At 37.0% G+C, this 13,870-nt stretch overlaps 1 protein-coding gene across 1 annotated transcript; it reads right to left on the bottom strand.

Moving 5' to 3' along the window:
- Window positions 1-3,457: 3,457 nt before the first annotated feature.
- LOC137707988 (F-box/kelch-repeat protein At3g06240) lies at window positions 3,458-5,008 on the bottom strand. Its single transcript, XM_068446948.2, has one exon. It carries the CDS (start codon window positions 4,914-4,916, stop codon window positions 3,681-3,683), a length of 1,236 nt encoding a protein of 411 aa, XP_068303049.2. The 5' UTR covers window positions 4,917-5,008; the 3' UTR covers window positions 3,458-3,680.
- Between the last annotated feature and the right edge of the window lie 8,862 nt (window positions 5,009-13,870).

Here is a 13,870-nt window from a genome sequence, read left to right as displayed (position 1 = left end):
CTAAATACACAAAAGCATTATTAAATTATAAAAATGAAAAATTCTTGTGACTTAAATTTAATGAGAGAAAGAGAAGCTATGACATAGAAAAGAGATGGAGAAAAGGCTTGAAGAATTTTGTATGTTATTTCTCATGCCTTGTGTCTTTATTTATAGTAATAAGAAGGACAAAATAACTTTCTCTCCAAGTAATACAAGTATAATTGGAAAGATTAGTTAGATCCCAAAGGATTCCTAATTGATCTCTACTTAGGATTTTGACAATCACATATGTGCTAATAATGTTCTCAACACTCCCTTTAAGTGTGTAGTACTCAAGCAGTAGACACATCAGATCTTCAAAAAAAAAATGGAATTAGTATTGTCTCGTAGGCCCAATGAGCGAATGCGAATCTCAAAACAAATGAAAGAATGCATAGGTAATAAAATTCACAAAACCTTGTTTTGGTAAAACGTAAGTAGAATGCTCATAAGGGTATGACCAAGTCAGGATGGGTGCGCCTTGTTAAAACCTAGCTAGGTAGCAATAACCCAGTGAAGAAAATGTTCTTAATCATAGGGAAAAAGAGTACATTATGGTCAAGTGAGTACACTTTTGGATACTCCGTTGAGTTTGAGAAAACTTCCAAATGAAAACTACAAGCATTGCAAATGAGATAGTTACGTATACTAATTCCTCAGACAAGCTTTTGGAAGGTGAACATCGGTAGCGACTTCGTGAAGAGGTTAGGCTCTGTTACCTTCTCAAATGTCTCATTTACATCTAGTGTATAGATATACGGGATATACTCAGAGGCAACATCTAGTGTATAGATTCGACTCGTGGACCAAGAATACCGCACAACTATGGTCAAACTCGCAGAAAAAAATTCCACCGAGAACTCAAACTCGAGTTCTCCCTTTCCCCGCCACCAAAACACACATGCAAGGACATGTTTGAGTTCCCCAGGTTACACTGATTCTAAATTTGGTGGTTTTGAGGTGAGATTCAAGACCAATTGTTGTGGTATGGGGTGGTGGTGCACGGTGCTGATAAAGAGAGGATGAGAGAGACCGAGAGTTAGAGAGGGAGAATGTTTCAGAAAATGGGAAGGAAGAAAGCAGGAGTAGGTTACGTCCCACTAAAATTCCTTCCACACGAAATTACTATTGTTCCCCTCACTAATTTAATTTCATAACTCGACTCTCATAACCTGAATTCAATTCGGCTTTCACCCACGCACTTGTGGGTTTGAAAAATAATTTAAATAAATAAAAAAATATGAAAATGAAAAAGGGAACTTTCATGAAAAGAGCTTGGGCTAAATTTATTTTAATAAAAAATCATGCTATAACTTTATTTAATTAAAAAGACTTAAATTTTGATGAAAAACCCTTAAATTTTAATAAAAATGACAAAAGAACTTAAGTTTTAATGAAAAAGACATAATTTTAATAATAAGGACAAAAAATCTGACACGCGGACTCACGGTATACTGTTTATGAAACTTACCACATTGATTATGAAACTTAGGACATTGTTTTTTAAACTTACTACACTGTTTATGAAAACTTACGACATTGTTTATGAAACTTACAACACTGTTTATGAAAATTTACTACAAGGAGTGCCTCAAGAACCATGCAATTTATTTGATCTCCTATGGATGCTGCATGAGATACCCAGTCGTTCCTCCCTTCTTTTTCACTTTCTCTTCATGAGATACCCAAATCAAAAAAGCCAAAATCAAGTTTCTAGCAAATCAACTAAACCTCGATCACAAAAGCCAAAATCACTAAAACCATAGCCAAAATCACAGTAGTGCTGGCACTGCTGGAAGGGGAGGCTAGTAAGCTTGGCCATGATGCTTTTGTGACCCTTGGATCTTCTGACCTTCGACGCTCAACATTGAGCCTTCATGGTATAGGTTAACTAAATTATAGATTAGATAAATCAAATCAAATATATTCCATGTTGTACTGAAACAAATATACCCAAGTGCCTTCCTTGAATCTTCTGACCTTCGGAGCTCAACATTGAGCTTTCCTGGTATAGATTAGCCATGGCCGTGCAGTTGGCATCAAACATGTACGTAGTAGTGCTCAACAAAAGGCCTTGAAAAGTGCGTTTGGATTGCGCTGCACCTGATTTTCGCACCAGAGAGGAAACTCGGCTGTGAAATTTGTTAGATGCAAAACGAAGTGATGGGAGGAGACGGAGATTGCTGCAAAACAAAGTGATGGGAGGAGACGGAGCGAGTTGACAAGTGGGTTTGAGTTGCATGCACTTTTTTTAGGTTTTTTTTCCCCCTTTTTTTTTTTTTTTTTTTTTTTTTTTTTTGTCCTTATCATTAAAAAAAAAATAATGAATGATTTTTGGTTAAAATTTAAAATTTTGAAACTCTTTTAATTAGTTTTTCTAATTAAGAATCTAATTCAAAGGTCTATTATTACTCAAGACGCTAAATAGGGGTATTTTAATCATTATATATATATATATATATATATGTTGACCAGAAAATTAACTCAGAGGTCCACATGCTGTGTATAATATAGGGACAAAAACAAATTTTCAGTACACATTTTGACTGGAAAGAATACGCATGGCCAACACGAATTAGGTGAATTGGAGTACGTATACCCGTTAGACTTTACATATGGGTCAACTTGCTATGATATTATAAAGAAAGTTGAGATTCCACTATAAAACCAATTGAAAATATAAGGGAGTAGCCCAACCTTTTATAAGCTTTTACAAGGTTTTTCCTTTCACCAAGATGGAATTCTTTTACCTTCACATTCTCATACATATAACCTAACCCCTCTAAAACAAACATAAAACATAAAAACATGAAAGCAAGCTTTGAAACACCAAAACACAAAGTGGGGAAAAAAAATAAATCACACATCATGAGAGAAAGATTGACTTATAAGCCGAGATGCACACTATTTTGAAAATCAAAAGCCAGGTAAGCCAAGACAATTTGGATGCAGTGAAGCTAAAGCTGCCGAAGCTAGCAAAATGAAATTAATTACCCGTATCATTACTTCATTCTACTTTTCAAATGGAGATTAAAGTTAAGTTGTTAACAAAAGCCTCATTTGATGCCTATGATTGGATTATAATTGATAACTAATTATGCTCTTTTTTTTCTTTTCTTTTTTTTTGTAAATGATAGATTTTGTTAGATTAACTACTGACAGGATTCGAACCCACGCCGTCATGTAAATACTCAACATCTTTCTACCGCTGTAGTAAATGACCATTTGCAACTAATTATGTTCTTAAAATAACGGAAGTTATAGTTTAGCGAAAGTACGAAAGATCATCTAATGATAGTTATGTAACACCAGAAATTTGAGAAGAACCTCTCGTATCAAAAAGAAAGCAAAACATTAAATTCTGAAAATTGCAAAAATAACCTTAAAACTTGAAAGCTATTAGGTTTTTAAGAAGGGAATTTTGAAGAACAAAGGAAAACATAAGGGAATTGTCAGTGTTCATTAACTCTAGAAAAAATAGTAAAATACTATCAAATAGAATAAAATTACAAAATGTGGAAAACCCAAAAAACTGAAGGCAGCCCATGATAAGCAAATATATTCCGAAGGCCGCAAACCAAAACTAAAAAATGCAAACTCTAGCATTATATCATGCATACAAATTAAATAGGAGAAAATGGAACTTTGCCCTCAACTCACTAGACTGAAACAATACTTTCCACATAAATAAGAGCTTCGAAATCTGCAACCGTATTGATAATAGGAGGAATATGAATATACTTGAGATTTCCAGTACTAGAATTATAAGAGATGACTCTTTTATCAGAGGTAACCATAAGAAGCTCGTCACTTTTCCAAAATGTCAATAAATTCTCATTGTCTTTAAAGGGTCCAAGGGTTTGTAGTTTTGTCCATGAGCTCTTGACTCCATCACAATCGTCCATTACCCATATTTCAAGTATTTCCAATGTTCCAGAATTGTCATTATCATAATGAGAGCAAAAAGAAGCGATGGATTCATTATACAGAAAAAGATCATAAAACAAAAAACCGGATTCTTTCCTACAAGGCAATTGTATTCTATAAAATATCTCATCACCTAAATCAAATGAAAGTACGTATTCCTTGTCATCACTTGCAAACCAATAACAAAGTCCCTTCAAGTATACTGAACAAGAACAATTATAGGTATCACTTGATATTTCAATCTCGATCACTCTCCAAGAGTTAGTAGTCGTGACATATACCTCAGCCGTGTGAGGAAGAGCAATACGATGAGAAAATGTTCGCATATCATCTGAATACTCACAATTTTCTATAATTTTCACAACCTTGTATTCTTCAGCTTTGCTATCATAGCCAAATCCCATTCCTTGAAAGGTCGATTCCAATTCGAATTTTCCATCCGGAGGGGAAGGTAGAAGAAGGCATGAATCAGGTAGTTGCTTCAGTTCCCTCGTTGCAGGATTGTATAAAACAGCATTTTTCCCTACTATTAGACAGACAATCCCATTGCAATAGCCATGAATCGATACATGATCATGATCTTCCAATGGAAATTGTATATTTAGGTCCTCAACATCATAATAAAGGTTGTGCTCATCACTATCATGGGAAAGATTAATCATGGACCAGAAATATTCTCGTTTCCAACTTCTGTCCGGGAAAACGGGCATCTGAGAACGGTGGAGAAGGATACAAGTGGAGGATGAGAATTTGTTGTCAACGGAATTGCTGAGGTGTTTGGCCATAAAACTTGGATTGTTGATGATCGTGCCCCAAGACTTGCGTATACATTTGAACCGCATCAGAGACTTCGGAGGCAACCTGGACAGGATTTCGGCTACCCTATCTTCAGGAGTTTCACTTTCACGTACCTGGGTCATTTCAGTCACCCTATCTTTAAGAGTTTCACTTTTACGGACCTGGGACATTTTGGCAATTTTGTTCCACGGGAAATCTTCTCATGTAATATGTACATAGGAAACACCACCAGTTTGAGAGACAATTTAAACCAAAACTCCAAGTCCCTAGGGCTTGGTAGATCGAGGTTCAATTATAAACATATTACGACATATGATGCCAAAATTCAACATTACTAAATAAACTTGGAGTTCCACAACCACAACATATTTAGCTATCAAAGTAAACAAGGGCTGTTAGAGTTAGCGAGTTTTCCAAAGAAAACAGGGGTGATCCAATCAATTTAGAATTTTATGGAGGATCGCACTTTCAAATTTTACTTTTTTATTATTTTTTAATTGATACAAAATAACAGTTCGAATTTTACCTTTTAAGTTCTACATTAAATTGAAAAAATAAGGTGAGCGTAATATTTGTATATGGCCAGCTTGTAACATCACATGATTTTAATTTACTAAGAAAAGGAAAATTTCCATATTCACACAATTTTTAATTAACTAAGAGAAATTTTTCATTAAGAGAACCTTTTTCATTAGAAATACGATCACATAACTGCATCCTTATTACAACCAAGTGTTTTTCTATTTAGACACCACTTCTCATTCAATTTTACCCCAATTTCTATCGACGCTCATTAAAAATTAAAACCTTTTCTTGTTCACCACATTTCTTCGAAAAATACCATCAAATACCCTAATGCAACCAACCACTAATGCACCCTTAATTCTAAACTTGAGTAGAACAGTTTTAGCGGTGGAAGGCAAGGGCACAAAATATTACCCAAAACTCAAAAACATTGCTCCACTAGTCCAAAAATTGAAGGCCAATCAGTAGGCCCTACTATACCCAACTTAGTTCCAAGGCAAGTCTTGCGCGCAATGATTTTTTATTTATTTTTTTGGATGTATGTAGAATAAGGTTGAGACATGAATCATAATTTATCAAGACATGAAGGGCTGGTTTGGTATTACTGTGCTTTGAAAAAAAGCTACTTCTGCTGTGCTGTGAGAATAAGCAGCTGTGAAATAAAGCAGCAGAGTGTTTGGTAAACTTTTTTGTAAAAGTGCTTTTGAAAAAAAAAAAGCAGTATTAGAGTGTTTGGTAAACTTTTATGTAAAACAGATGTGAAAAAAGCCAGTTTTTCAAAGCTAGGTTTTGCAGCTTCTTGTTTTTGGCTTTTTTTCATCCAAAACTGTGAAAAAAAGCTGAAGCTGAATGTTTACCAAACACAAAAACAGCTCCCAGCTTTTTTTGATAGCAGCTTTTTTCAGAATCATCTCAGTACCAAACCAGGTCGAAATCTCCTTACTTGTATAACGAATATAGGACAAAAACTCACCTGCAGAAGTTCCAGAACTTGAAGCCATATCACCAAAACTCTCAGGTACCGTTTGGTACATGGGACGGGACGGAACGTAGTGGCACAAGACGTTCCGTCCCACGTTTTGATGCGCCTAAAAATTGTGGAACGTATTGTCCCGTGGAACGGATTTTGGTCATTTTTTCGTTGCACCTTTCCCCTAGAACAACTCGTTCCACTTGGAACACAAAATTATATTTTTTTGGACAACAATATCCCTCTTCTTTTTCATTAATTACATTGTCAACCTCCCTTTCTCTCCCGTAACCTCCCTCTCTTCTACCCTCATCTCTCATGTAGCCTCCTCTTCCTCCACCACAAACCCAGCAACCCAACTGCTAACCCAATCCCAGCAGACCCATCTAAACCCAACTATGGCTGCACCTTCTTCTCCGGCGTCGTCACCATAGCCAGGCTGACGATGACGACAACAACGCTGCACAGAGGATGATGACGACGCTGCAGGGAGGACGATGACAAAGATGCAGAAATTGATTGAAATGAATTTGCAGGTCCGACGATCCGACGAAGCCTCTGTAAATTGAAAATAAAAACAATTTGGGATTTTTCTGTGTTTGATTTGAAGAGAAAGAAATTAAAAGAATCTGGAACCCTAACACCTCCATTTCCAGAATTTCTGCGTTTTTTTTCTTGTAATTGTTTGGGGAACTGATTAGTTGCCGTAAAACGAAGGAAAACGAAACTGAATTGTCATTTGTTGATAATTATTCCCCTGCAAATTTGGATTTGATCTGTTTTGTGAGAGTAGAAATTGATAGTGGCATTTTGTTTTTCTTTCCATGCTTGTTGAGATGCGGTTCAGGTTGATCCGGAATCTCATGATCCAGTTGTTCATGTTAATGGCGTGAGGCACTTGTTTATACGGCATAACAATGTTTACTTGATGACTGCGTCCAGGCAGAACTGCAATGCCGCTAGTCTTCTCTTCTTTCTACACCGAATAGTCGATGTAAGCTCCATCAAGTTGAGAACTGCAGCCATTGAGTTCATACTCGCACTCAGCAACTGTACAATTTTTTTTTATTCTCCAGAACACAACAATTTACCGTAGCATAGTAATGTAGAGCAATTCCATTTACTTTTTTAACTATCTACCTTTCTCTTTCATATGCTGGTATCAGCTAGCAACTCGTACTTACCCACGCATAAACACTGTACAATCATTTCATTTTCTTTGTTTGAATATATCCCGTCCCGTTCCGTCCCGTCGCATGCATAGACAATGTACCAAACAACAGACAGAACAAGGCTAAGTTAGTCATTTAATTTTTTGGTTCTGTTCCATCCTGCGATTACCAAACGCAAAACGGAACAACCGTCCCGTTCCATCTTGTATGTACCAAACATAACATGGAACCTCAATTCTGTTCCGTTCCGTCCTATCCCGTCTTATCCCATCTCATTCCGTTCCATCCCGTCTGCATACCAAATGGTACCTCACTGAACGTTCTCCTCTCTTACAAAAATAGAATGCTTGAATCACAATAGGTTTGAAGTCCAAGAATGAGGGTAATCTCTGTAAAAGTAGAGGCCACTATTTATAGATATCAATCTTTGCCAAAAACAACTAGGATTCCCTATTAAAATCCACATAGGAACTAAATATGTTTCCTTGTTCAATAAGAAATTGATTTCAATGCCAATAAATAATCCATCTGTAATGAGGATTGGCATTCCACTTTCAATAAGACTTTCCTATACAAGATTGATTACAATATAGCCCACCTAAAACTCATGAATCACACATACTCTTACTCCAACATTCTTCCATTTGTGTATGACAACAGTCTATGAAGAAAGTTGAGGTTCCACCATAAAACCAATTTGCAATATAAGGAGTAGCCTAACTACTTATAAGCACATGCAAGGTCCCTCCTTATCAATGTGAGATTCGTTCTCAACACGCCCCCACACATGCCTAACACGTGGACAACATAACTCGTATGACATGGAGTACGCGTGGCCATTGGGCTTCATATGTGTGACAACATGCTCTGATAACATGAAGAAAGTTGAGGTTCCACCATAAAACCAATTGGCAATATGGAGAGTAACCCAACTATATAAGCACATGCAAGATCCCTGCTCATTAATGTGGGATTCATTCTCAATACGCCCTCACACATGCCTAACACGTGGATAACATAACTCGTGTGACATAGAGCATGTGTAGTCGTTGTGCTTCACACATGGGACAACCTGCTTTGATACCATGAAGAAAGTTGAGGTTCCACCATAAAACCAATTGGCAATATGAGGAGTAGCCCAATTACTTATAAGCACATGCAAGCTCCTTCTTCATCAATGTAGGATTCATTATCAACACGCCCCCCAACATAACTCGTGTGACCATTGGGCATCACACGTGGGACAACCTACTCTGATACTATGAAGAAATGTGAGGTTCCACTATAAAACCAATTGGCAATATAAGGAGTAACCCAACTACTTATAAGTACATGCAAGGTTCATCCTCATCAATGTGAGATTCATTCTCAACACGCCCCCACACATGCCTAATACGTAGACAACATAACTCGTGTGATATGGAGCATGTGTGTGTTGTGCCTTGACCCGTTCGTTAGTGCGGAACCGAGATTCAGATTACAACCTCACCAAAATCACACACAGTTGAACAAAATAAAATACAAGAAATAAAGACACAGTGAAATTTACGAGGTTCGACAAAAACCTGCCTACGTCCTCGGAGAGATATTTCTCTTCACTATGAGAAAAACAGTACAAGTTACACATGAGTTAAATCGACATAACCCAATCCCATATCCCTTGTACACCCACTCACAGAATTTTCCCAAGAGTCTCACTCTACCCCAAGAGTTCTTTCACTAGAGACCTTTCACTCTAACTCTCTTGATTTCTCTCACCCGTGCCCATGGTAGAGCCAAATGCTCACACCATCTCTTTGGATGCTTTTTTCTCCTTCATCCGTTCCTTCTCCTTTGGCAAGGCATTTAAATAAAAAACAACCCCTTTTTTCCTCCTTGCTTTTCCCTTTTTTCCTCCTTGCTTTTCCCTTTTTTTCTCCCCAAAACAAGGAAAGATGTTTTCTTTCTTTCTTTAGCCAAAAGGTATTTTGGAGGATAGTCCACTTGGCCACAAACTCCAACAGTGTGGTCGTTGTCTTCACACATAGGACAACTTGATCTGATACCATGAAGAAAGTTGAGGTTCTACCATAAAAGCAATTGGCAATATGGAAAGTAGCCCAACTATATAAGCACATGTAAGGTCCCTCCTCATCAATGTGTGATTCATTCTCAATACACCCTCACACATGCCTAAAACATGGACAACATAACTCGTGTGACGTGGAGCACACACCTTATTAATTTATGTCCTTTGATCTTCTTCAATTCATCCTTCTTCAATTCATCCTGTCAGACGGTTGAAAATTAAAAGGGTGTGTGAGAAGTAAAAAGGAGTGTGTGGATTTCTCACCCCTTTCAGTAATGAGTTAATATAGGGTAATTTAATTTACCCCCAGTCAAAATGTGTACTGCAAATTTGTTTGCCCATCTCAATGACCAAGTTGTTAATGAACCAATGTACAAGTAATTTGAAGGTGATTTGCTACCCATCCATCTAAATCCTACAACTATACATGATATTTTCACTAAAATAATGAGGGGTTATGGCGAATCAACCATCATTTATATCATCAAATATATTAGTTAGCACCATATTTCTTAATGGTAAAATAAAACAGAGCACCTAACAACGTATCTTCACAGACCAAAAACTACGAGATCACTCCTTTTATTCCGGAGTGATGGAGGGATCGTATTTTTCAATGACATGAGCTTACAATAATACTACACATCCTACTGTTTTTGAAAAACAAAAGATTTTCAAAAGATATGCATGCTACGAGTTTTAATTATCTTTGATATAACAATATTTGAATATATGATATCTCATTTAAAAGTAAAAAGAATATCAGTAAATCCGAAATGCTATGTTTGCTACCCAAACCGTAATACTAAGCGATTATTATGAATTGTTGCTTAACCAATGCTAGAATTTCTTTTATTTTTTGAACGAACATTTGTTATTATGCGGTAAGAATATAGAGCCAGAATCCGAGTATTGTACAATAAAATAAAATAATAGACTAATAATATAGAGCCAACTTTTCAATGGTCAATGTTAATAACTTTCCGAAAACATAATGCCAGAAGTCAGATCAAATTAGTTGTCTGTGGCCAAGGCTATAAAAAAACGCAAGGTGATAGTCAGGTAGCGTGATGGTGGGGTCTAGATGATATTAGGCGGAGATTTTTAAAACAAAATGCATGACTTTAATTTTATGATAATTTTGACCTCTCTACCTGTGGGTGAAATAATACAAGTAAGCATGATTAAACAATATGCCTTAAAAATAAGTCTTAACTTGAAAAACAAACCCTAGCCGCTCTCCCCTTTCTCTCTCTTGCACAAAGTAAGTCACAACTAGTCCTCAGCATCGAGACTCCTTTCTTGGGTTGGGGTCGGCCAGCAACCCTTTTCCCCTTTTCTCTTTTCTTTTCTTTTCATTATGCTTGTGCACTTCGTAGTTTTCCTGTGTCCTTTGCCATTTTCCGACGTTCCTCGTTGTATTTCGGTGTTTATTAACATCTTTTATGTCTTGACAAACCTAGTCCCCAGCTTTCAACCCCCGCCCCTCAACCCCAAACACTCATCATCTTCCATCTTGTTCATTTCCTCCCTATTCCCACTTGCCATCCCTCCCACAACCTCTGTTCAAAGCCAACAACGACGCACCTGGTTTGGTTTGCAGATCTCAGCCCTCAGTTCACGTCTTTGTAGCCGACCAGTATGCCGGAAATTCGGGGCCAATCATGCTGCGGTTTTGCCCAAAGCGAGGGTATTTTAGATGCCCCCTTAGCCACCATCCCCTTCCCTTTTGTTTTGGTTTTGGTTTTACTTGCAGGGGCTTGTTTTGGTAGTTCAGGTCTATTGGCTGTTCTCCAATATGGCGATATTGGTTGGGGATTTTTCCTTGTTGCTAATTGTTTTGTGGTGTGATTCCTTCGTCGAATTCAACACGAAGTTGATTTTCTTCAGGTGATTCCCTTTGTGGTCGCTGGTGAGGTGATGGAATCAGCAACGGTCGACCTTTGCTGGTTGTGGCTCTGGGCTTTTGTTATGTTAGTTTTTTTTTTTTTTTTTGGCTGAATGGGCTTTGGCCATCTCCACTTTATTGGGCTAGTTTGTTGTATTTGTACTAAATCTTTATTATTCAGGTATCGTTTGGTATGCAGACGGGACATGAAGAAACAGCATGGGACGGGACAGGACGAAACGGAACGGAGCGGGAGCAAAGATGTCCTCGGATGGAAACAAGGAGGAAGAAGAAGGAGACGGAGAGGTTATAATTTTGTGTTCCACGGATGTGGAACGAGTCGTTCCAGGGGGTGAGGTAGAACGAAAATTGACTCAAAACTCGTCCCGTGAAATAGCTCATTCCACCCGTTTTAGGCATACCAAACGTAGGACGGAACGCCTTGTCCCACTTTGTTTCGTCTCGTTCCACGTACCAAACGGTACCTCAATGAATTTGCTTGTCCTTCGTCAAAATAAATAAATAAATTCCTTAAAAAACCTGCCAAACGTTTCTCATGATCCCGCCGCACGTATACTTAATTAATTCATTTGTCATTGGAAATTTAGAACAGCCTAATCCAGCTAGAGCTGGCAACAACATAGTAATCTGTCGACGGGAAATTTAGAACAGCCTATATATATATATATATATATGTATGCATAAAGAAAACAGGTCCATATGCTGTATATAACATAGCGACAAAAACAAATGTGCAGTACACGTTTTGACTGTGGAAAGAGAATACGTGATCAACACAAATTGGATATAACATGTAGCACGTGTGACTGTTAGGTTTTACATGTAGGTCAACTTTCTTTGATACCATAAAAGTTGAGGTTTCACCATAAAACCAATTGATAATATATATAGAAGTAGTTCAACCTCTTATAAATTCTTACATGAGTTTTCCCTTCATCAAGGTGAAACTTTTACAAAAAATGTTAACGAAAGATAAAATCACACATCATGATAGAAAAATTGACTTATAAAAGCAAAGGCCAAGTAAGCCAAGACAATTTAGATGCAGTGGAAGCTAAAACTGCCGGAGCTAGTAAAATGAAATCAATTACCCGTATCATTACTTGATTCCACTATTCACATGGGGATTAAAGTTAAGTTGTTAACAAAAGCCTTATTTGGTACCTATTATTGGATTATAATTGATAACTAATTATGTTTTCAAAATAATAGAAGTTAGAGTTCAGAGAAAATACGAACTATCACCTTATGAAAGTTTATGTAACACTAGAAGTTTGAGAAGAACCTCTCGTATGGAAGGGGAAGCAAAACATGAAATTATGAGATTTGAAAAAATAACCTTAAAACTCGAAAGCTATTTTTAGTTCATTGTGTAAGAAAAAAATAAATAATATTATTGTAATGTAATACACCGGTTATATCCCGGAAATTATTTTTATTTACTTGCTCTTCAAAAAAGTTTCATTTTACTTGGGCCGTTGAATTGTGTTCCTCCACGTGTTGCCATAAGCTGAGGGTCTGAGTGAAGTTTAATCCCACCCGTGTGCGCGCCAAAGTTTCCATTTATGGTGGGAAAGGGCAAAAGGCGGCAATATTTCAATTAGAAACTCTTCCCAGTTCACTTAAACCTAAACTGGATCGAGATCCCGCAATTTCAATACAACTCCATCTCTCTTCCGATTTCCGCAGCTTCTCAACTCGCCCAGCGGATTCATTCTCTCAAACCCTGGCTTTCTATTTAATCGAAATTATTCTCAAAATTTGGTGTCATAGCGTACATCTAGCTCGTTTGAATATGATCTTACGGTACATTGTTGTGCTTTTAACCTTACTCTGGTCTCTGAATGTTAAATCGTAGAACAATTATTCTTAGGGTGGAAGGTAACCTCTTATCTGTTTCGGTTCTGTATTACCATAAACAAAATAAAAACAGAAAATGTGTTTGCTATGTGTTGTAGACGGTTGCATCACCTCTCTTCTATTGTCATTGAGTTCTCTAGTTCTTGTTAGATTGCATCTTGCTTATTTGTAGTTGGATCTTTGTGACAGAATGTTTGTTGACAAGATTTAATTGATTTTGACTATACCTATTTAGGGATCCCGCTACAATACTTACATGTATTTAATACAATCACCATCTTGACAGTCAGGTGACTGTATTAAATAGATATAATCACATAAAATCTGACCGTAAGATGATGATTGTATTAAATACAGGTGAGTATCGTTGTCAGCCCCCCTTATTTAGATATGTTCTGTTGATTCGTGTTTTGACATCTTCTCCAGATGCTCTCTTGTCAATAATGTAGAAGTTTGAAAGGGTTTATTTTTCATCAGCAACCAATTATGGCAGGTAAGCATCATTTACAATGTTACTTGTTAAACGATTTGATTTCTCACCTCCTCATTCCTGTTTCTTTGTGGGGCCAAAAAAAAAAAAAAAAAAAAAAAAAAAAAAAAGGAAAACGTTATGAATGTTT

Source organism: Pyrus communis, chromosome 17 (genome assembly GCF_041283825.1).
Source record: "Pyrus communis isolate YQ-2024b chromosome 17, ASM4128382v1, whole genome shotgun sequence".
In the NCBI taxonomy this organism is placed as follows: domain Eukaryota; kingdom Viridiplantae; phylum Streptophyta; class Magnoliopsida; order Rosales; family Rosaceae; genus Pyrus; species Pyrus communis.
Note: the sequence above shows the minus strand (reverse complement) of the source record. Positions and strands in the feature narration are given on the sequence as shown.

Coding starts and splice junctions, on each gene's coding strand:
- LOC137707988 (XM_068446948.2), bottom strand. CDS start 4,916: ATGTCCCAGGTCCGTAAAAGTGAAACTCTTAAAGATAGGGTGACTGAA.